The 25,450-nt window shown below is 38.7% G+C and overlaps 1 protein-coding gene across 1 annotated transcript in view; it reads right to left on the reverse strand.

Annotated features, from left to right (window-relative positions):
* Window positions 1-7,443: 7,443 nt before the first annotated feature.
* The window catches only part of ANO2 (anoctamin 2), a 176,394-nt gene continuing 158,387 nt past the window's right edge, over window positions 7,444-25,450 (reverse strand). The window contains exons 21-25 of the mRNA XM_057426156.1: window positions 18,801-18,953; window positions 18,618-18,670; window positions 16,575-16,756; window positions 10,289-10,394; window positions 7,444-8,717 (exon numbers count right to left, since the gene is read on the reverse strand). Coding sequence (XP_057282139.1) covers window positions 8,436-8,717; window positions 10,289-10,394; window positions 16,575-16,756; window positions 18,618-18,670; window positions 18,801-18,953 — 776 coding nt within the window. The 3' untranslated portion in view covers window positions 7,444-8,435. The remainder of the gene's footprint in view (window positions 8,718-10,288; window positions 10,395-16,574; window positions 16,757-18,617; window positions 18,671-18,800; window positions 18,954-25,450) is intronic.

The following is a 25,450-nucleotide window of genomic DNA, read 5'->3' on the forward strand; positions in this document are numbered from 1 at the left end:
GTGGATTTGAGGCAGCTGTGCAGTCAAAACCCAGCACCAGCATGTCTTTCCATTCAGGTCTTCCCATCTGACAAGCACAGGAAAACAAAAAGTTTCTGTGAAAAATACCTTTTAAAAAGGAGGCAGTTTTAAAGGAGTTGAGCCTCTTTGCAATATTTTTCTTGTATTTTTAGCCCTGCCAGTGGGGATGATCACATAGGGCTGAGTAACAGAATTAGTAGTTAGGGAAGAAGCAAAAAGAAGGGCTGACTTCCCCTGAGCTTGGAGGAGGAAGGACACCGTCCTCCTCACTGTCAGCAGGGAAAGGAGACATGCTCTCAAATGTTCCCCTTTCCCTTAAGCTGGGTGTCACAGACTTCCTGGGCCAGTGACAGAACACAGGCCTCATGCTGGTCGGCAGCCGGAGGCTTCTGTGATAAATAAATCCAGTTAAAAAAATAACTACTGATTTGAGTGAGAGGTCAAAAAACCAAATGTTGTTTTGTTTTTTAGGTTTGGTTTGGTTTGTCTTTCCTAGAAGAGATTAACTTGGGGGAAGAGAAAGAAAAAATCCAGCATGATCCCAAATGAAGGCCTTGGCATTATTTTGTGTCCTGAGGTGCTACAGTGTCTCCCAGGAGCTGCTGCTCAGATGACTTGTGCCTGTTCAGGGCCTCTGGCCATGTTTCCTGCAGCACAGGATGCTCGTTGGGATGCATGATCTGTTTATAAACAAAGTAACATACAGCACACACAGAGTCAAGAGAGAGAGGAAGTAGAAAAGAAGAGGCTGAACATCATATGGAATATGTAAAGCTTGTCTCATTGAATACCTTTTCACAGCATTATCTTTTGTTAAAGGATTAAGTTGTCCTAATCTCTGCTAAAGCCAAGAGAATAACAAGCCAGTTCTAATTAATCTATCTTCTTGGCTTTGGAGGAAATCCCAAGTGGTTATTTTTCTTCATCTGCTTAGCCAATGTAAAAAACACCACCCAAAACCTCCTGCCAGGGTCAGTTACGTGAAAAGTATTTCTGACTGAACTTGAATCCATGGAGTAGCTTTGGAATTACTTTCTCCTCTGATGGTTTATGAACGTTTGTGCATTTCATGTCCTGCCTCATGAATTCGTCCACCTCCATTGAATATCCGAGGTATGTGGCATTGTTTTCCTTCTGTTTTCTTGCTCCATCTACTGGAACCAGTTCTACATGGCATTTGAAGGGACAAGTCACATGATGAGTGTATTTATTTATTCTTGTTTAGAAAAAAAAGAAGAAAAAAGAAACCTCTTAATCCAGTCTGTGCAGTTTATTTGTTTTAGTTTTATAACAAAGTGCACATTTTGTAAACTAAATCTTCCCCTTTTCAGGCTCTTAATCAGAGCCCTGACAGTAAGAATACACTTCTAGATCTAAATGTCCTCAGAGGTTTGTGTTCTTACTGACCTTCAGTGTTTCCAAACTCTCATGAAAATATGTCGTTGTTTCTCAAAAGATTAGATGTAGCAAATCAACAACAAGTGAAAAAATTCTCCCAGCATCAACAGAGGGATGTTTTGTGCAATTAGCTAAGATTCGAATTGTACCAGTCATATTTAACTTTTTCAAAATAATAATTAAAAAAAAGCTTCAGAACAGAAGGAAAAGAAGGAAAAAAAAGAGATGCCAGAGAAAAGTTTACAGTACACCTGTAAGATTCAATATAATTTTATTGTCATGATTGCTTGTCCCTTCTTTAAAGAAGTAGCTACTGGAAAACTTTTCTGAAAATAATCCTAATTTAATAATTGGCTCTTTAGGATAGAGCTAACTTTCTGTTTAAGTGGTGGGTTGAAAATGATAGAAGTTCTGTCTGTATTTGCTCAGTTAAAGCCTCTACAGTTTACTGAATGGACCAAGATATTTTACACAGGAAAATTTAGAAACACTATCCCTAGTGAGTCTTTTCCTGTGATCCTGTTATGAGAGTTGAAGCTCCAGGAAAGGATGAGGCTACAGACCGCAATAAAATATTGGTAAGTTCCAAAACACGTGTCTACCAACAAACAGCGTGCAGAGACCTTTATTTGAACAAGAACAGTTTGTTCCCACAGCTTCACGTGCTCCCCTAGTTCCACCTCCTTAATTAGCTTCTTTCTAGTTTTAAAGACTTTCATTTTCAGAATTGTCTTTCCCAAAAATGTGCGGTTCATCATCGAAAGGCTGCAATAGCCTTTCCAAGATGGATCACATTGTTTCCTGTTTATTCACACCCCGAACTTACTGAAATCAAACACTATAGCATGGGCTAACATGCACCCTGCCAGCAGAAGTTTTGTATCTTACATAAAATACATAGATTTAGCTAGATTGTTGATCAATATTCCTTCTATATTTAAAGGATTCAAGGATCATGTTTTTTTAAAGTGTATCACAGTTGTGTCTGCCTTAAATCCATGCCACATAGAATCTCAGAATGATAACAGTTCTGAAAGTAGAGTTTCCTAAAGCCAGCCCTAACAAGACATCAATATTAATGTAGACAAAATTGCTAGAGAGTTTTGAAGAGTGATCCTCTCTGAGGAAAATGCCAAACTGCTGACTGCCCACATTTTCCATAGCATTGACATAGTGGGACTCATTAAAGACCATAGCAATGTAAGAGCTTGCTGTGGATGCACATTTCTCTACTGGTTGAAAGCTGTACCAAGAGTTGCAAAGAAGAAACACTCTCTGATCAAGGGAATATTGAAGCCAAAAGAATTCCACTGCTTGCAGTGAGGTTTGAATCTGGGGATATTGTCTCAAGTAACCATATTAGAGACGGATATAATATAACAGTGGGATAGTAATAATTTTGCTCATTAAATCTGTATCTGTAGAACTAGAACATCAGTGGGAATAGCTTAGAAAATGCTGTCCATGAGTAGAAGAGTCATTATTATTGACTTCCTTAAGAATCAGGAAAAATAAAGCTTTGGGATTGTGCTGACAAGCAGACTGAAAATACACATAAATAAAAAGATTTAATTAAATCATTATGTATGAATAAAATGTATTATCAGGCTGTCTCAGAGTTGTTACCGAATCTGATTGATTTTGACAATTTCATTGGGGGTGTGAAAAACGCATTGAAGCAGCCTGTTAATTAATGCCATAATTAATAATTTAGTAATCAATTAATAATTGAGTAAAATTGCAGATGATGAGCAAAGGATAGGAACCGTAGGAAATATTCAGGGGTTTGGTTGTAGTGAGCAGTTTAAGAAGGGTTAAAACACATTTAGGAAATAACTAAAACAGAACCTTCTTTGAAAAGGTTGCACATAGGGCATAGAGAATTAATACTCATTTTCTTGCTAAAAATACTCTTCAACCTCCACTGGCTCTGGGTCTTTCAGATGAACCATGTACTGATGTCCTTCACAAGGTAAGAATTGGGAGCTCCGATGTACACCCTTCTCCTCTCTCTGTACCTCTAAGTGCAATAAGGGCACTTTCTACTGGTATAGCTGAAATATATCTGGTATATCCTGTGTTACTGGACTTGCAAGATGTCTTAACCAGTATATGGTATGGAGGAATTTACCTCCAAGAATAGGTCACAAACAAAACTGGTTCATATTTTCTTCTCAAAAGCAAAAGAATTAGACCAGACGGGGAATACGAAGACCATCTGTGCCTAATTAAAGGGTGAGACTGCATAACAGCAACAGATGCTATATTATTGTAGTCAGAAGAGTTTATTGCTAACAGAGGTAACTATTGTGCATGTTGAGTTGGGTATTTCCAAGCAGTAATTTAACAGACATACATCCACATAGGCTACCCTTTTTTTTTTCTGCACTACATTTCATTAGTTTTGAGTGTCATGAAAGGTCAAATTGCAGAAGTCTAGATAGCAGTATTTTCTACATACTGAGAATGCTGAGGGCTGAAAAGCCAGTAATACCCAACAAGAAAGGCATCTAGTGCCAATGATAAAATAGAATAAGCAAGTCTCATGAGGAAGGCATGACAGAAAGGGCTAACATTTCTGCAGCTTCCCTCAGTTCCTGAAAGCCCTTTTTAAAACTAGACGTACCCACTGTGAGTGGGTTCATCTGCCTTCATGGGTCAGATGGATTCTGTGGCTGACGGTGTTTAAGTATAACATGAGTCAGGAGCAGAGAGCCACTTCAAGTCTGGGTCAATTTCTTCTGAATAACTTCTGAGAGCTCTTTGAAACTACCTGTGCCAACAGCCCAGTGGGGAAGCTGTGGCAAGTGGAGCAGCAAACTCTTTCAGCCACCATAAGCTTCTGCTGGGCACAGAGAGGTGGACACACCTTACACTTCCTGATAATTACAATGTCACATCCAATTATACCTGTGTTAAGGTTTTATGCAAGCCTCATTCCTTCCTTTTGTTACTATTCACACTGTTCTGATTAGATATGCAATTACATACATTCCTATTAATGCAACGCCTATTAATGAAGCCTTGAGTGTGGATATGGTGGTTTATGACTAGGTGTAGCACTCAGTGTGGCATTAGCTACTCATGCACATAGGCATGTAGGTTTTCTTTTGTTTGCTTGCTTGTTTTAATTGGGGTTTTCACTTACTGTATAGTTGGAACAGTCCAAAGAGCTATGAAATTCTGAAATGTGTGCAGACACACCTATGCCATTTCTTGTCTGCTTACTTTTTTTCTTCTCTTTGCAGAGATTTTAGCTCGTTTTCATTGCCAAAGCAAGGAGTGGCAATAGCTCACAGGTTTTATTACCTTTGTGTTTCTACTTGCATCCCTGTTCTCTCCTTCCCTAGAGAGAAGTTGCCATGCATGCCTCTTGAACAAGTCATTCTCTGCTACTGAGACATAACTTCTGGTAAGGGATGCTTTGTGGGTAGACTTACAAGTATCATGCTGATAAAAAGGGATCAGATAAAGTCTTGCTTTGTCCAAAAGAGATAAGTTAGAAACAGGGAATGAATGAATGCCTGATCAGTGATCTACAATTACAGGGGCTGATGTGAAGCAGTGTCAGGAGAATCCAAAGATTGCCATAGAATTGTAACAAAGGATGCAATCCTCAGGGACGGCACCTGAGTCAAGTACCAAACTTGCAGGAATTCCCAGTGAATGAAACTCTCAAGTTTAAGAGAAAAACAGAAACCATATCACAGATAAAGATAATTGAGCTGTTTGTGATATCATGGTAGATCCCATCTGGACGTCAGCCGTGATTGCTGCTATGCCACTTTCCCAGCCTTGTTTGGGTGAAATACGTAAACCTCAGGAGAACATTCAGAGCATCAGTGTATGTCTGCCAGCTTCTCTAGTTCCTTTTGCCAGGAAATCTAGAAACACATTATCATTTTGGGACCACAGCAAGCATTTCAGTTGCTTGTTATGGAAATTCTGTGTAACAACAGCCTAGTGCATTCAACTTTGGGATGGCGTTTTTCTGACTGTTTTTGAGTAGCTCACAGTTTTTAAAAAGACAAGAGGGTATTTCCTGGGTAGAGGGAGGGTGTACAAAAATGGTTCTATTTAAAAAAAGCACCTTAACTCTGAATATATTTGATCAAGCAAGCCACTGGAAAAAAGGGTGCCGTGTAACTGTCAGCCTCTTTCTGAACCCATTCCTGCATGCACTCCCATATAGCTTGATAGAGAAAAGGGCCATTATGACAATCCAAAGGTCTGGCAAGATAGATATTTCTACTGTTTGGATACATAACACTTATTGCCCTCAGAGGCATTTTTGGAGTGAAGAAAATTGATTGTATTTCAACCAACCAGAGTTGCAAAAAACAAACATAGGCAGTTCCAAATCCCCCAATCCACCAGCAGAATACCCTCTAGTATAAACGAGGGAATAAATGTCATTAATATTGACTACCTTAATATATGAGACCATGAATTCCCAAAAGGGCTTGTTGGACTTTTGAAAGTAAAATGAAACGATTTGTTTTTGAGGAGACACAGTACCCTCATTTAAATGTTAATATTAGAGGGGGGAAACCAAGGTTTATGTTTCAGCCCTGTTACAGATTACCAGGTGGCAGCCAAATTCTTAACAAAAATATTAAGTCAAGCACCTAACAAAATTAAAACTAAACAAAACTAGCATTATCAATTGGGAATCTAGCAGCCACTAATTCTTTCAGAGATCTAAACATCTTAAGCACTTTGACTTGGAAGGTTAGGTGCTGGTCTTCTGCAAACTGTAGCCCAAGTGCATAATGTGAAAGGCGGACGTTTGGGCTCCTGTTACAGAGAAGAGGAGATGGGCATCCTCTGAGGTGATCCATCTGTCCACGTCAGACAGCAGGGGTGAGATGTGATCAGTACCTGGCTGGTGGTATCTTCCTCTCTCTGGTGACTCCCGAGGGAACCAACCCAAATTTTAAGAGCTATATTTTGTCCATGCAGATCCCATCATCTGAGCATCCCCATGATGTAGCAACACGACTTAAGGGCCTGACAAGTGTGTAGTTCGCATGACCACGGGTGACTGTAAGGTATTTATACTAAGAAAAAGTTTAAATTGTGTTCAAGAAGACTGTTTTCCTACAATTTCACTGTCTCAGTCAATTAGGAACATTAAATATATACACAGCAAATAGTTTATACACAGTACATTGTGTCAGGAGCTCTTCAAATAGGTTGTTTTAGATAATGTATATCTAAAAAAAAAGGAGAAGCATTGTAATACTACATAGCTTTGCACATTTACAAGCCGTATTTGTAGTGTTAAGTGTATATAAACAAACTGAAAATTGGGCAATATGCCTAGCAAATTGTTATTAATTAAAAAAAAAAAACAAACAGCTTCAGAAGGTGGAAGAACTCTCCCTGAATTCATTTAAAATTCAGCAAATGAATTTTGACAGGAGAAAGCGAAGAAAACATTTTGAGAGGTCAGACTTTTTTTTTCCCAACAAAGTTAAAAATTTGCAATCTTATTCAAGTTAAGGTTATAATTTCAAATTTTATCTACTATATACAAGGGATAAATAACCTTAAAGGAAATGTTAAAAATGAAACTTTTAATTTCAGCCCACCCTGAAACAGTTCTCCCATTTTCATTTTCTTTGACTTAGCCAGTGAATGAGAAAAAAAACCCCACCAAAATTATTTTCACACCTCTCATTAAATTATCAAAAGTTCTCATAGAAAAAAAATTCTTTCCGTCTAAGAGAAAAATGAAATTGATAGGCTTTAGAAATATATAAATCACCATCATAATGTTAAAGTGCAATCATGTTGTATATAATGCCTGCTCTTTGTTTTGTGGGTTTTGATAGTTTTGAACACATTGTTGGGAAGACGAAATGAGAACAAAATCTTTTATCTAGATTCAATTTCAAGTTGAGCTAGAGACAGAATCTGCGTAAAAAAACCAGATTTTTTTAAAGAAAGTTTTATTTTCATTCATAACAGAACAAAGTTATTCATTAAATGCTTGTAGATGAAAGCTTGGTTAGTGAATATGCTTATCTTTCAATGAGATGTAGTTCTGCAAAATATTTTACTTTACAGTAAATGCACAACTGCAGCAACTTTTGTTACTTTATGCACAATGTACATGAAAATGCCACATGATTTACAGGTCTTGATTCCACTCTCACTTGTCAGCTTCACAGTGGTATTGGTTTAGTGGCATGATTCCTCTTGATACTGGCTTAATTCCCAGCCTAAGTGAGAGGAGAATCAAACATCCAGGGTTTTGGTTTTTTTTTTGTTCAGGGCAATGAATAACAGTGAGCTTCCCTGGTTCTAGCAGCTTTACTTCATTCTGACGCATATGTTGTGGCCTCTCTGCTCATTAGCACAAGCATTCGAGATCCTGCTAAGCGAAACACAATATATCTGTAGATGAAAGTGCTTAGTGATTTTCATTGCTTCTGTTCCCACAGCTCTGTGCCCTTAACATCAGCCTTGCATGCTCTACAGAGACAGCACCATGTGGCAGTATATGTTAGGAAGGCACAAAGACTTGAGACTTCACATGTATACAAACCATCTGCTGGCAGCTATAAGCCGTGAGAACATGTGTCGTGTGCACTTCACCAGATTGGTCAGATCTGCTGAAAGAGAGATACTAGAGCAGGAGTGTCCCTTCTATTCCCTGTGGCCCATGGGGTGTCTGCAGGAAAAGCAATGGTTGTGGTCCTACTGTGGAGACTGCATGAGTGAGGAGAATTCCTGCATGCCTACTCAACTCACATGCATCACCACAAGGACCAGCTACAGCCACAGTATAGCCCTTATGTTGCACTGATAAAGTCTGAAAATGTTGCAGCTCAGATAGTGTGTAAAATGTGACAGAGAACTTTGAATATGGAGTTTCTAAGGAAGCAAAAGAAGCTTCCTTTTAGCTTTCTGTCTGACTGCCTCCCTCCCTTGCTCCAGGTACAGAATCACATCACACAGTAAGCAGGTATTACAGAGGTAAGCACAGTATGTAATCCTTCCCTAAGGAGTCACACTTCTGTGTGCTGTGAGCTAAAGGAGGCAAAGCTGCCTTTTGGACTTCGGTTAAACTGGCTGAAGCTGGCAGCCCGGATCTTTCCACCTTTGGCCCCACTTTTGTTTTTTTCCTTGTCACGTGCAATAAAGCTTTCAATCAGCTTCAGTTTTTCATGTTCTTCCTTTAGAAAGAAGTCAACAAGCATACTTTTCTCCTTTTTGATCTGTTCACTGATGTCCTTGGGGATGTCAGGAATCATCCAGTCAACCAGAACACTGAGGAACATCACCAAGTTCTGCAAACACAGCAACAGACATGAAGCAAGTATGAAAAATCAAAAATACTCACACTAGATCAAAACCAAACTTTTTCTACAGCTATGAGGCAAATATCAAACACATTTTGCTGATGGCATGCAATATTAAGTAGTTGAGTAAGGCCTTAGTTCAAGAAACAGCTCATGTTTGTGAACAGAACCACCTCTTTGGAGATGCCAAATTAAATACATGCTTCTGTTAGGTTTGAGATGGGAAAGGAGTTGGATTCATCAAGTGATTCATGGCCTAAGTAGCTAAAACAGCCTTATTCCTTACAGGTGTCTAAAGGTGCTAGGTTCTCAACACCAAATTCATTGAGACTGAGTTCAGAGTCCATTACTATAACGGCAACATCAGTGAAAGCACTCTCCAACATAATCATACCCATGTGTTTCCAATATGGCCCGAGCAGACAGCAGACAACTTTCATGGTCATTCTCCCTTCAAATCCTTCTGTCTGCTGGCAAGTAGGATTTTATTACACTCTGCACCATGCAAGCCACAACCCTGAACCTCAAGTGTCAAGGTCATCACAGGTGATGTTCAGGCACAGAGGCAGGCAAGCAGACTAGGCAAGAAGTTCTCCTTGTTTGTGAACTGTATAGATAAATTATACCTTGAGGTTTATAGTATCATCATAATGATTTGAAAACTGCTGTGTTGTGTAATGCCTCAAAATGTGTGAGAACACTTGCTGACAAGGCTACTAGCATGAACCCTCTGTCCCCATTTAAGACAATGGAGCTATTAGCCAGGGAATGTCCTCTGGCAGAACAACAGGCAGGCTATTTGAAGCCCAGCATAACCAGTTGGTTTAAAATGTTTTGCAGCCAGTGGTGGAAAATTACAGAACAGAACAAAGACAGAAAAAAGAAGCAGAAGATGGCAATAAAAGCCAGGCAAGACTCACAGTCACACTTAGGAATATTTGGCAGATGAGGACAAAAGACAGGAAGATTTCAGTATGAGGGGTAGGGACAATTTGACTATGGAGGGATCCCAGATCATGGGGGAGAGCAGAAAGCTTCTGCCATTCGGAAGGCATGATAGCAAATCCCTTGCCAATGAAATCTCCACACTGGGGAGAATTTATTTTATTTACTTGTAGAAAGTAGCAAAAGATCTTGGAGGATTTACTATTTCTGTTTGTTTCTTCCTTTAGGTAAAGTACAGCACTTAACAAGCCTATACAGCATTTATGTGTTCAAAGATGTCCCTGAGAGTAACAATAGCTGATAAAGTCTACTTAACTGAAGCATCCAAAAACCTGGGGCATTTTAGGTATCACTGTTAAGTGTCAGGGCCTAACACAGGCTGTAAAGCTTCCCTTCCTTGAAGGGAGAGAAAACCGCTGAGGAAGTAATCTGCAATGCTCCAAAGACAGAACCTGCAGCCCACTGGCACCTCAGAAAGCTGGATGCAAGCACATGAGGCTGAGTATTTGAGAATAGAAAAGTTCTATTGGACATGGGCTTCTTTGGCACATGCATTTCAAACCATTTGTTATAATATTTCTGTGACTGAAATTGCAGCAACTCAACAAACTTACCTGAAATAGGATAACAAAAGCCAAGCGAGCTGATAAAACTGCCCAGTACTGTTTAGAAAACTCATACTGATTTGGGGACCAGGGTGGTTCTCTGTAGTCTTTGAACCTGTTGATGGAGACAGATCAGTTATTACACAGTTCCACCGATCTCCTCCTGCACTAATTGCTTTGGTTAACATGATTTTCCAGTCACAAAACCTAAGGAATCAAATCCTCCAGATGCTCCTGCTTCATCCCTTATTGTGAAACACAACTCCCGAATTAGAGCTGGACTATCTCCACTGAATTTAGCAAGATTTGTCTGGTTTTCACAGTTGTAACCAAAATCAGAACATTGTTCTAATGTTGGAAATTTCCAGATTTTCCTGGGTTTACAAGTGTCCCCCTTTTCTTTTTTTTTCTTTTTTAATGTTAAATTGATCTCAGTGTAGAGGGAATAAAGTGTTGAAATTAACGCACAGTGATAGTTCAAGGCATTTTCACACTAAAGGAGACAAGCCTGCATTCGTCTCACCTAAACCTTGATTAATATAGGTTATAATTCAGCCCACATAAAATCTGACTCACACTTTGGTGGTTCTTGTCATTGTGTTAACAACACAGGGAGCCATGGGTAGGGCACTTCCTAAATTAACTGTCTAGCCTTAGACAGGATAAAACAGAGCCTTAGCGCTTTGGTGTAAAGACTGGTGATTTTAGTATTACCATCAATCATTTGGAAGTAAACAACAGGCTAATAAAAGTCACAGATGCTCCTAAATTGGAAAGTTTTGCAAATAGCAGGAAACATGGAAAGCAATAAGAAATACGGACAGGAAACAATGAGAATAATCTGGGGAAATGGAAAATAATTAAAAATAAAACAATTGAAGGATCTTTGAAAGGATAGTTTGAAAGAAAATGCAGTGAAAATAGCCTGGTGCTTACAGTAGCCAGCAAGTTAGCACAAGTCTGAAATATTGCAGCAGGACGGTATGACTTGTGGATGTGTAAACAACAGGCACAATGGTGCTGGGGGGTATTAGCCCTTCTCTGAACAGCTCAGGTAAAACCACACCTGGAATGCTGCATTCAGGCATTCAGCTGTGGGGATTTCAGAGTTTAAAAAAAAAAAAATAAAGGAAAAAAAAAAGGTAGCAACAAATTGAAGGCAGCTCAGCAAAACAATCCAGGGGCTGAGGAGGCTGGCTCACCAAGAAGGATTAAAGAAGAGCACATTTTGGTAAGCAACAGCCGCAGTTGGACATGATAACCATGCACAAATTGTACCCTTAGGACTGAAAGGGATAATTTAGTGCTGTTCACAATGTTTGACTAGGAGTAATGGGATGAAATTAAGAGAGGGAAAAATCTGTTTTGAATACCACAAAACCCGTCCTGACAGTAAGATTCATTAGACTGTGGAAAAGCCTCCGTTGGGGGATAATGGAGAAGGTTCATATATAAAATCTGTCAGTTCCAGTTTGCAGGTGTGCTTACCAAAATTACCTTCGGGTTCTATCTGCATGGTTTTGCATGTTAAATTATACATTTTCAATCACACAGCCCCTACATCCTGCTCTTTCCCCACCAAGAAATTCAGTCTGAAATGCTGGATGTAATTCTGTGCTGCACCTTCTGGAGACAAAGGACACGATGTACAACTCATGGTGGGGAGAGAGGTGATGGAGATGAGGAGAAAACACTTTCAAATTTGTGGCTGTACTAATTCGTGGAAGCACTATTTTGATGCATTAGACGCTTGATCATTTGTTTTATTCAATGGTGCATGCACAGTGGCTGAGTTCTCTGTCCTGTCTTACATGGGATTCCTGTTTGGTCCTGTGCTGTGCCTGCACTGTGACATTCCTTCTCTGGTACCTTTCTGTACAGTGTGGGCTCCCGTGTGCTGCTCAGATCTGTGTACAGAGACTACATCAAGGGCCAGAGTCAGTTACCTTGATTTAATCTTCTTGAACTTCAAAGCCAACGAAAACCACTGAGTATGTTGTAGATTTTGCCTAGCACTATAAATCAGTCCCAGTCTTAAAATGGTTCACCTGGAAGGGTCACAAAATGTGGTGGGGTTTCCATTTAATGCACTCTGAGATTCACAAACTATGTAAGTGTTTCAGGACATCAGAACCCATGGAAATTTCACCTGGCTCAGATGGAAATCACACTGTTTATGATGCTGAAATCTACATTCAACAGAACATTAACAAATGATTTATGGTGAAGTGAGATGTTTTCAGAGCTATAGACAAGGTGACTGGGCCTCCTCCCCACCTCCCTTTTTAATAATTCCATGGCACATGGGACTTCAAAGCACAATAATCCATCCTTTTCTAATCCACATATAGTTTATTTTTTTTAAAAAAAAGACCATCTTTTCCCTCACCTCTTCAAATCTTCATGCTTTAAATATTTGATTCAGCAGGTATGCCAGGAACACCAAATGACCCCTGCTACATAGACTACAGTGTTTCAAAAATAGCAAACTCTACTTCCACATGAAAAGGACAAGAATGTGAAGTAGTCAATGTGCTTTAAGAACTGAGCACAGGAAAGTTCTGAGGGGAAAAAAGAAAAAATGAACACTGAAAGCACAGAAATGATGGGGAATGGATGGAGAGGACCATGCAAGACTTAGAAAAAACTGAACTGAAGCCAAAGCTAGGAGAATTTTGCTAGTGTATTTCCCAAGTATATTACATGGGTAATCACTGGAGGAAAAAAATCAAAATGTATATGTAGGTAGAAATGCAAATCAGTCCAAATAAGCTGATCTGTTTGATATACTTTTTTAGCCAGTCTTTGACAAGAAATTGAAGAAAACATGACTGAATCAGAAGGAAGTAGTGCTTCAGCAATGCAGGAGTATATAAGAATTGCTCAGGGGAAAACATTAGTATCCACAACTGATCACTGAGAGTAGATGAGAGGGAATAGCAGAGCCCACAGGGAACAAAATTTTGAGAAAAGAAAGAGGACAGACCCCAGAGCATTAAGAAAATTAATTCATTCAAAGACATTTTATACATTTGCTGAATATTGGAGCAGACTTGTGTTAAGGGAAAAGTCCCTTTAATGATTCTGTATTTGCTGCTTTCTTCTTTTCAGTGTGATCAGCATGCTTTCATGTATTCCAATACCATACCAGATTATAAAGGTTAAAAGGACTAAACCAATAAAAATGTCACATAACCTGGCAAGATTTGCTTTGAATTCGCCTTTAGCTACACAAATGTTTTTTCTCCGAAAAACAACAACTAATGCTATGCGTCAGAATGGTGTTACAGCAATGTTTATTTGGAAGCAGTGTCAAAGAGTTCACAGCATTGTTAGAAAATGCTGCCCAAAATATTCAAAGAACGTTTTCTGGATGTTTGGTGGGAGAGTTGTTTCTGGCTTGTTATGGTTATTTTTAAGATACCTTAATCTCTCTCAATGCCCTTAAGGAGCAAAATGCGGGCTTGTTGTAACCACATTTATCTCCAGGGGTCACAGAAATCTAAGAATAAAAGAGGTCAGCTTGTTCCCAACATATTTGCCAGAAACAGAAAAACAGATTTTATTTCCAGCTTAAGGGACAGTGTTTGTTCCCTGTCTCTTGGGGCACAAGCTAGATAACCCATATTTCATCACAGTGCTGGCTCTGACCAAAACTGAGATTTTGATAAGATTCAAATGAGGCAGTTGATAATGAGAAACAGTGAATATGAATGCTGACATCTTTTCCTAATTGTTTCAGGATAATGGAACAGAAATTCTCTCACAGTTATTTCTCATTCAGACTACTCCCTGGTCAAATATTTAGGATATGCCCCTTCTTTGCAATCAATTTTTTTCTTTTTTTTTTCCCCTCAGTGGCATAGATTTGATATTATCAGGCAGGGACCGCTTTTATATTTAGTGTAGATTATTCTCTTCTCTCTTTATTTTGGCTCTCTTGAATCCATGCTAGTCTGAGGAGGGCATTTAATCACTGTTATGATTGAACATATTTCCAAATACACTGGCACTCATACATCATAAATAGTTGCCAGAGACTGAGACCAGGTAAAAAGCAGCAAAGTGAAAGGAGCTGTCACAGTGATGTAGGAGAACTATATGGATCAAGATTCTTGAAGGAAAACACTGATTTGGGGATACAAATTAAAAATTGCTAGGAACTGAAAAGAGAAAAGTTTTTCACAGATTTATAAGTCTATCAAAAAGTACAGAGATGCTGCATATTCTCACATCTAATATTACACTAAAAATAAATTCTAGCAACATACTGAAATGGAAAATAGCAGAGCTCAGAGGGAATAACATTTTGAGAAAGAGGACAGGCCCCTGGTTTAAGGTGTTTTACTATATCTACCACTCATTATTGGTCTCTACTTGGACATCGAGCAGTTGACCCCAACTCTTTGAGCGTGATGACCCAGCCAATATGCTCTCTCTTTACCTGCTTCAGAATTAGGAGTCTTATGTGTGCACCTACCCTCCGTTGTATTCAAGGTGAAAAGGTAGGTACATCCCAAAGGCAATCCTAAGAGCAGCGGGGGCAGAGAAATTTCTTCATTATTTCTTTATTAAGAGCATTATTTCTTCATTATTTCTTCATTAAGAGCAGGGGGCCAGATTTCTCTCTACATTTACTCTGCTTCTTGCAATGAAGGAACTGAGATGAATAATTTTTGTGGGTTATAGTTGGGTGAGATAAATACCCTGCTTAAAATCAGTGGGTTCCAAAGTATGATTAAAGTGTGCTTGCACAGCAGCAGAAGATAAACATATGCAAGCTACACTGAATAATGCCTATTTTAGGACTTCTTTCTTGAAAATTATTACCTTACAATATTTAATATATTATCTTAGATGGCTATTGATTTGTAGGCCTCCTGAACTTCCATCTACCCCTTCTCAAGTTACTTGAGCAAAACATCTTATTCCCTAATAAAATCAAAATGGAAAAAAAACTGATTTCATGGGAGGTAGGTATGTAGCCTACATTTAGAAATGTGCAGTCATTCAGAAGCAAGGGAAGTTTTTGCCTACTTCAGGAAGCTGGCTAGAACGTGATCCCTTAAATAATCAGTGAAAAGAAGTGTACTGTTCTGAAGGGTGATTTACAGCACCTGTTAGAAGGATAATGACAAAATTAATTTCTCTCTTTGCTTTTAAGTTGGTTTTTTTTCTAAATTAATTTACTTCTAGAAGGGTAAAATCAGCAAATATTTAGAATTATTTGAATTATGTAGGGATTTTTTCAATAAAAAAGATTGATCGGTTTGAAATATTTTCTCTCCCCAGCTTTAACCTGAAGATAAAGATTTTGGTAGCACAAAAATGTGCATCCTAAGAAGCATTAGTTACAAGCCTTCAAACTGAGAGCTGTCCTTGCTCATTTGTAGAAGAGACTAATATTTATGAGTTAATAGTAACCCTAACCTTCCAGCTGCCTTACCTGTCTCTATCTACTCTGTAAATCCAAATTCTTAAGAAAATTTGAATGTCAGGCATGCAGAAAAGTAGGGCTATTGGAAGTTATAATGAAGACATCTATCTTTATTTTAAATACAGCTTTATCAAGGACAACTAATTCAAGTGAATGGGAGGAAAGAAAAAAGAATTCTGAAGTTCTAACCAGAAAACACTACTTGATATTTACAATATCTACAATACTAGCAGTATTTTCTGCCAGTATCTGAATATTCACTAGTCAGTATTGCAAGAAAAGGAGAAAACAGCTCTTTGAATTTCTGCATATTTTCATTAAAAAGTAAGGTTACTTTGAGAGCCCTGAAACGATGTTAGCTAGCTATTTCTCATGCAAACTTGGAGTACTCCATAAGTACCTGTACTGCGCTAGACATTTTGACCATATTTTGAAGGACGTCAAGCCTTGTTTCCCTAGTCCAAAAAGATGAGTCTAACATAGAAGACATGCAGATGGGGAATGCTGCAGGTTTTAAAGATGGGCAGAACATATTGAAAACTCTGTAAAGTAAATAATGAACTTAACAAAGAAAAAGAAAGCCTGGTTCTAATCAGTGTGTGTCTGCTTTAAAAACTCATTGTTTTTAATGAAAGTTCTGTCTTTTAATAAAGAAAGGATATTTTTATTCAAGTAAATCTGCCTAAATTCTTTTTTTTGCCTTTTAATGCACTGGGAAAACCCTTCTAAGAGCCTTCTAAAAGCTGTACTATTAAAACAACCTGTTTGAAGCCAAAAATATTGTCAGCTCCCACTTGGAAAAGTTTTGTCTGACAAAATACCCTCTGACTATGCAAACTCTTATTAGAAGTACTTTACCTGCAGAATAAAACATCCTGTGCAAATGGGGAGTTTTCTGGCTGTGTTCCTGCCTTGAGATGACTGACATTGAAGTATGACAGCGTGTGATTGATGAAGCCATGCATGGTTCCATTTTGACTGTATGCATATTGATACATAAGGCGTGGAATGAAATCGGATGTGACAGCAATTACAAAAGCCTGAGAGACAAAAAAAACCAACCAAACAACAGTGTCATGAATCTATGTCTAATGTGCTTCAGATTGAGTTCATTCAGATTTTAATTTTCACATTCAATTAAGTTTAAAGTAGTGAAGTGTGAGTTAAATAGCCAAACCTGGTACAGAACATATATAATTGCACAGTAACCTGCTCTGTCTCTCTAGGGAAAAGTAGCAGCTAGGGAAGTGCAGCACTTCTTAGAGCATAAAGTATGCAATGCAATTAATGTAATGTACATTTCTCCAACTGTTTCCATCCCTGGAGCCTTTAGAAAGTTTATCACTAGTTTTAAAAAAGTACAACAGGACTAACTGTTTGATGTAGATACACAATATTATCTGAGAGAAACCAGTTGGGTGTAAGGTAGTCATCCTTCATTTCCCCCTCTGCACCACACATCTGACATGCAGGTATACAACTGGTATAACTGTAAAGTGAACCAGACACTGGAGTATCTAGCTCATATCAATAGGAATTCATTAGATTCATTTAAAACTACATTTTGCTAAACAGTTCCTCTGCACTAGTCTTACTCAGATGGAGAAGCAGATGTGGGCATTCAGTATTTTTTTAAAATTGGGTATGCGTACATTTATATTTCTGTCAAGAAAAAGCATCTAATTGATATTTTAATGGAAACCCCAGGAAATAAAAATATTCAGAGTTTGTTTGACACAGAAAATAATCAAGGATCATAAATCTTCAAGCTATATTCGGATAAGACTGAGAGGCTGCAGCACAGATCAGTGCTGGAAACCTCAAATCCATGCCTGACAGCAAAATTATGGATATGTGCAGGGCCGCACACATTTCCTACCTTAAATCCTGGAAATTGCTGAACCATAAATGAAGAATGCTCCACCCAAATCAAAACCACTGCTTCTCTGGAGGCATTATAGTTCTCCCAGTTGTAATGATACTACTACAGAGTGCTGTTGTGCTGGAAGCTATTGTACTAAATAAACTGCATATCACTTCTGTACAAGTTTCTCCTTCAATAGTGAAAATCATCTGCTTTTCTAATGTGCTTTGATAACTTTGATATTTTGTGTTTGGACTCATTTTTCTTAGAGGTCTTTTCTAAACGAAATTCTATGAGTTTATGATCTATGAGTCAAAATGCAGTATATAGCATTACAATTGAACTCCTAGGTGCGGAGTCTTTTTTATCTTAAATCATATACAGAAAGTTTTTACTTAAGGAATACATGTAGAACAATAAATGCAGTATATAGGTATACCAGACACGCGTTATGTTGATGAAATAATTCATCTTCTATGAAAGAACATATTTTTCCATTAAGATTTTGTATCCTGGGGAGTGTGTAACCCAACTCAAAGGAAAAAACAAAAGCTACTTTTACAGAAATACTCTGTGATAGAAATTGTGTTTAAGGATATAACCATACTTGTATATAGCAAAACAAATGCTAGTGCTATCTGGTTAAGGAATTTCTGTTCCTAGAATCTAGGACAAGATATATTCACATCCTTTTTATTCATACCAGCAGTTACACTAGCAAAGTAACAGCAAAAGGCATAGGTATGAAAGAAGTTGATCTTTGTCAATTATCTGGACTGTTGCCTGGTTACATCCCCTTCACTGGTTATTCTTATATGAATTAGACTTCCTGTTCTAGGCAACAAAAGGAAGGAATGAGATGAGTGAATGGTGATCTTGTTGGTAGTTAAATCATATTTTACACTTCCACAGGAATGAACCAGCTAATTTAAATTTTATTGTCTTTTATATCAATCGAGACTTCACTTTTAAATCATGCTGGGGACAGTATAAGCTCCCAAGATCATCTTTAGAAACTGATGTAGAGGAATACTTACATTAATGATAACTGAAAGCTTTCCGATACAACTCAAAATGTTATACCAAATTCCTGTAAGTGAAAATAGAACTTATTAATGGATTTGTTATCATTTTTGCTCTATCTTATGAAATTTTTGGTGTTATCTTCAGTTTTGTGTTTGGGGGGGTTTGTTTGTTTGTTTGTTTTTTTTATTACTTACCTATATCTTTTTCTCTTACTGTGTCTGGTCTCCTCAGTTCAGTAACAAACTTTTTTGCATCAAGCCGGACCTCTATGATGTTGTTCAGGAGAGCAAAGAGAGGTGCCAGAGGAAAGGAGGCAACAAAGAGTGTGACAAAGCCAAACTGGATAACTGGAAGAGAAATGTGCAACGTTTTTTTTTTTTATGTCTTCTAAAGAGATCTGGTAAATGCAGCTGACAGCAAATCACTGATGAGCTTTGTGGGTTACAAAACCCAGAAAATCACTTCACAACTTGGTCCCAGTAATAAATATCACAAAACAAGACTATGAAAGAGAGAAAGGTTTGTCACTACGCTTTATGAATGTTTCTAATAATGCTTCCAGTCTCTAGCACAATCACAAAGTAAATAATAAATCTAATAAAGGACAAAGAGTTTGAAGTGCATTATTCTGTATTTATACAGAATTAACTGATTAAGAGTGTGCTGTTCTTCCATACCCTTTTGCCTGTAAGCAAAATGATACACAAGCAAGCAAGAGGAGAAAATATACAAATTGTCACTGCTTCTTCCCAGCTTCCTTTGGAAAACTTGGTGGCAATCTATCAAGAGCAGTAACGGGATATCTTCATGTATGCATAAGCCTCTGGTGTCATATAGCATCTTTATCCCTCCTTATGTGAGTTATACCCTCCAGAATTAGAAATCTTCCTCTTTAAGTCCTAGGGGCTTAAATGATATTGTCACTTTTTTTATATATTTCTGAGTTTTCAATGTGGATAAAGTAGCTTGGGAGAAAGAAACATTGGTGCACTGGTGCTAAAGACAGGTAGTACGCAACGAAGTACAGACCTGAGTTCCCCATGCTTGCTGGAACAGATACATAACTAACAAGCCTGGCTTCTTCCACAGGGTTAAAAAAAGTGTTCCCAGTACTAGACTGAGTTCACTACAGAGTTCAGTTCAGCACCCGTTGTTATTTTCTGAGTGAATTATATCTATTTTCTAGGGCATGGGATGACCCGTCTCATGCAAACAATCTTCTAAACAGCTAAGGAACTGATGCCACCCTGCAAAAGCACAATGCTGAGACAACTGTGTTTTTCTGAGAAGTCTCAGTGCTCTAGAGATGCTTGGAATAATGTAGCAGAAAACCAAGTTCCTCTAAACAAGCTTCTTTAGTGTAGGTGGGGCATGGTATCCTTAATTCTCCCTTCTTTCAGTGGCACTTCAGGATCTCCCTCATCTGGGTAAATCTCATTTGGGTATAATTACAGACTGAAAAGGCTGTGTCTTCCATGGAAAGCAGGAGGAACCAGCAGGGAATGTTACTCATGAGACTGAACCATTTCCTTGTAAAAATGCTACCTTATTTAAAGTAATACTTCAGGAAAGTGGGAGAGGTTTATTACCCCAGAAAACTAAGTAGAAGAAGAAACAAACCAAAATGCATGCTGCCCAAACACAAAGACAGTAACCCCAATAAGATTAAACAAATAAATCTAAATGTCATTTATACCTCACAATTAAATAAGTAGCAGTATAGAAAAAAAAAGGGTTTGAGGCCCTATTCATTGTGGTTTCTTTTTTAGGCAAATCCCTGTACAAGTTCTCTCTCCACTATTGGGAGGAATCTGTTACACTTCTTGTGAAAATCTGAGGCTAATATGGCACAACTCTTTACTTTAAAATCATTTCTTTAGGCAGTGCTGTCACAGCCTACAGCTAACTGATACAACAGCTTTCTCCAGGATCTTGTTTTATGTGCATCTTTTTTTGTGTGCCGATTGCAAGTCTTCTGACTTCCGTGCTTTTCTTTTCTCATCAACGACATATTTTCGCAGTAAAGTATTATCTGTGTCTATGTATATGGCCTTTTGATTTTCATTCTCATTGTTTTGCTTTGAGATGAAGAGCATATCCTAACGTACACTTAGATGGAGCTATTTCAAAGCATAAAAACATCCTATCCTTGAAATAATACTTTCCTGAATATTTTATGGTCAGAGTCAGGAAAAAGAATTAACAAGGAAATAAAAGCAGATGTTAATGCCCCAAAAATCTGTGAAATGCTTAGAAAAATACATAGCACCAAAATATGTCTTTTAAGTGAATTTAGCAGGAAAAGAGCTGGGAGGATTCTGTTAAAAACAAGAAGGTATGCTTTAAGTATAAACCACACACGCATTTGCTTTGATGTTTGCATCCCCTTTATTCATTGCCTGAGAAAATGCAGTTTAATTTTTTTTCAAGTTCATGAAAGAATGTTCAAGGTATGCAAAGGACTTCTGGACAATTTTGAAAATACATCTTCATAGAAAACTCTATTCCAGAAGTGTTTGTGTGGCCATCTTGAAATCTCTTCAGTCTTCTAGCCTTCTTTTTAAGAAAGTGTGAACGATGCAAAAAACAGGCGAAACCCCCATGAAAACAAACCCAAGCATGCCATAATTTAGATGTTCTTGAGTAGTAAACTAGCAAGCAATCATTCAAAACAAACAGCCTGTGAAAACCTCAACAATTTAGATGTATTTGTTTAGTTTGGTCAGAAATAAAAATAATTAAAGCTGTATCTACTACAAAGGAAATAGCTCTACAGCTCAGGTCACAGAAGTAACCTAGTTGCAGCATCCTAACGTTCTGTGGATATCTCTCCCATCACAGTGGAAACATTTAGAATACTTTTAGGGCACTCATAAATACTGTTCCATCCAGGACAGCCAACACCAAGACATCTTTTTATGTTCACACGTATACCATCAGGTCTCTATACAAGCTCTTTTAGTGTTCATTTATAACCCTGTGACTCCATACAGGAGCCTACCTGAGTTGGGTGATTATTCCTCTGAGGTTGAAGCCAAAAAAACTAAAGAGAACTGTGCAAGGGGCTGGACGTCTGGACAATCAGCCTTTTCATAGCTTTCTTACTTGCCTGGTAGGCCAGCCTGGAGACAACAGAAATGAGCATCACCCAGCCTCGTGGCACAAGCTAGTGAAGAAAATGATTGCAGGTTGTGTACATGGGGAAGCCAAGGACATGGGAAATAACTCCTCCTGGGGTATCAAAGCAGGACACAAGATGTGCTGTCAGTGACACAGACTGTATTTCCAATGACAGAAAACAACCAAGCCACACACTATTTTTGCTCAAGATAAGTCTTCCTTACTATCTGACTTAAGCAGGCAAGAGGCAAGGCAAAGACAGCTCATGAGGTCCTTAACACCTGATGTAACATCTGCAACATCTCATCCAGGCTTAGGCTGGCTTGGCCCTGAGACAAAAACTGTGAAAAAACAAAAGCATCAAGAGAAGTCTCTCAGACCACAGCACTTCTCAAAAGTTCACTTTTCACAGAAGCTGTTCCTCTGTGCACAGGGCCCTCACAGAACCCAATGCCAACAAAGACATAGCACACACTGTCCCTCTAACTCTGTCCTCCAAATTATGATTAAGAATTAAGATCAAGGTTTTTAAATCATGGATCTGAAGAGTTCTGGCTAGTGTTCTTGTGTAAGGGATAAAGAATCAGTCTGCAGCATAAATCCTTTCATGGGGAATATCACTCAGATTCTACCAGATTTACACATTGAGTAGTGTGAATAAACCTAGTGTCTTTTACATCAAAACCTAGCATAAGAGAAGGTAATTTTTTAAGTTTCTGTTGTGCCTTTGTCTTACTTCTGTGTCAGTAATATTTGTCATAGGATTTACTTCCGCTGTTACTGGAAGTAAAAAATGGAAGAATCACTCCTGTGCCATCACTCCATTTTTCCAGGCTTTAAGGAACTATTCAATACATAGCCAAACCTACCTGATAAACCAAGGAAAAGCTATAATTTACTACTTTACTTTTCGGTAATAAATGTATACAACAAGCCTACACACAGCAGGCTGAGTTGGTATTTTCAAATCCATCCTCATTATAAAGATTATACAAAAATGCAGGTTTCTCTTCTATGATTCCCCCTTTTTTTTTTTTCTGCCTCACACATTGCCTTTCTGATGGCTTTTCCTGCTTTAGGGGAAATTCTTCCAAATTTCTGAGGCTAATCCTTACAGTAGTCGGTAGCTACAAACGCTGGATCTGATAATTTTCTTCTTCAAATTCAAAAGGGAATTTTTCCCTTGATTTTTAACAGAAGTTGGATGTTCCCTTTTTGAGAAATAGTGTTTCCAATTAATTGCCACATGAACTTTGGTCTCTTACACGAGTTAGACTGGAGAAGGGAAGACTGAATGAAATAAGCATGAGTCATTGCTGATGTCATTTTCATTTCAAGAAAACTGTATAAATTTCAGAAATTCACGTGCATAATTTAGCTGGCTTTGGAGCCCATTTCATAAAGTTTGTCTAATTAGCAATATTTATTGCTACTCTAAACATTAATTTGCTGCCAGCTCTAACACTTCAGGCTAGTTGCACACGTTGCAACCTTGCTACTAGCTGGATAAAGAAACTGCTATATATGCTATATACTTTGGGAATGCATGTGGTCTGGTATATTAGGCTGGGTCAAAAGTCATTGCACAGTTTTAGAAACAGGAAGTACTAATGACAAATCTGACACATGTTAACAACGACAATTTATGTTTTAGAATTCCTTGAACCAAACTTTCTGATCATGCAGAAACTGTAAGAGTATCTTTGCTGAAGAGTGTCTGCTAAAAAATACAAATACCTATATCAGTCAATAATATCAAAACAAACAGTCATCAGAAATTTCACTGGTGCAAATCAAAACTATGTGCAGACATACTATTGACTGACAAGGCTCATTCAAGAAGGAAGTTCAGCACAGTCTGCTGACGAAAATCACATTCAGAGTTCAGCTCACTGAAGAAATGACCCACAAAAGCTTTCCCAAAAAAGAAACTTAAGGGTTTATTTGCCATGGTGAAGTGTTAACCTCTTCCTCCCACACTACCAGCATCTTTAAAATGCCCCTGAAGTCAATGGAAGTCTGCCTGACTTGCAGACTTTGGGTTTTTTAAAACCCCAAAAATCAGAGAATCATAGAGCCATAGAATGGTTTAGGTTGGAAGCAACCTTTAGAGTCATCTAATCAAACTCCCCTGCAATGAACAGGGACATCTTCAACTAGATCAGCTTGCTCAGAGCGCTGTCTAACCTGGTCCTGAATGTTTCTAGGGATGGGGCATCTACCACCTCTGTGGGCAACCTGGCTTAAGTTCAGTGCTTTCTAGGATGGCCTACAGCTCACTGTGCTACTTTTCCAGCAGATATCAGGGTAGTTGATAGCAAGACGAGAACTTGTGAATGTGGTGCCTTCTGTAGCTGGAGTAAGAAGGCTTCATCAATAGACTTCCCTTGATCAGGGGGCCTGTAATAGAGACCAACCTCAAGGTTCCCCTTATCATATCAGTCTCTAATTCTTACCCATAAGCTTTCAACCTGCTTGTGGCTATTCTTCAGAGGCAGCTTTTCACTCTGTATCCGTGCCTTCATGTAGGGAGCAACACTTCCACCCCTCATTCACTGCCTGTCCCTTCTGAGCAGCCATCAACGGCCGCACTCCATTCATGGGATTCATCCCACCAAGTTTCAGTAACTAGGTCATAGCTTTCTAGCAGCATGGTGGCTTCCAGCTCTTCCTGTTTGTTGCTCATGTGTTGGTGTATATGTTGGTGTAGAAGCACTTCACATGGGCTCTCAGCTGAACCACCTTCTTAGAGGAGCACCCCTTAATTCCTTTGAGGTATTTCACTGATGTTTCCCTGTTGCCTCCTATTACCTCAGCAGGCCCTCATCTCCGTAAGACTTCAAGCATGCTCCAGTCTAGCCAGCATGACTCAGAGCAACAGGCTAAGGGACCCCATCCCTCTAACATTGGTGTGTTATCCCATGGATTGTCACAGGCTAGTTTAAAGCTCTGCCAGTGAGCCTCACTAGCTCATTAGAAAAGACCCTCTTCCCCCTTTGTGAAAGGTGGAAGGCCAGCAGGACTGGTGCCATCTAGGCCAATCCACTATAGAAAAATTCAAAAGTGTGGTGGTGACACCAGCCACAGAGCAGTGACTGGTGTTATTAACATGTACTAACAGACTGCGTCCATCTGTTTCTTTCAGTGTCACTGCCTGCAACTGGAAGGATAGAAATAAAAATAACCTATACTCCAGATTCCCTTACCAAACATTCCAAAGCCCTCTTTTGATCTCTTTTGAACTATGCATTATAGCTTCATCACCACCCTTGAGCAGTAAGAGATAATAGTCTGAGGGCCATACTAGGCTAGGAAGTTTCCTAGTGATGTCCTTAACCCAGGCCCCAGGGAGGCAGCAGACATTTCTAAAAGGGGGTTCTCTCTGGGTTATTGGACCCTTTGTCCGTGCAGAAGGGAGTCATTTCCAACTATATCCCATTTTTTCTTCCTCTTGGAGATGGTTGTGATACAGCGGGTAGGCCTTTCTGATCTCTCCAAGGCTTCAGGCTTCCTTATACAAGAAATCAGAACTAAAGGATATCTCAGCAGCTTTGAAATCATAGAATCATAGCATGGTTAGGGTTGGAAAGGACCTTAAGATCACCTAGTTCCAACCACCAAATGGCCATTCCAAGATAGATTGAAGTAGGACAGTTATCATAGAATCATAGAATAGTTAAGGTTGGAAAGGACCTTAAGATCATCTAGTTCCAAGCCCCCTGGC

The sequence above is a fragment of the Pezoporus wallicus genome, unplaced genomic scaffold, assembly GCF_028554395.1.
Source record: "Pezoporus wallicus isolate ANWC-B61680 ecotype Strahan unplaced genomic scaffold, APGP_CSIRO_Pwel_v1 scaffold_3294, whole genome shotgun sequence".
Taxonomy (NCBI): domain Eukaryota; kingdom Metazoa; phylum Chordata; class Aves; order Psittaciformes; family Psittacidae; genus Pezoporus; species Pezoporus wallicus.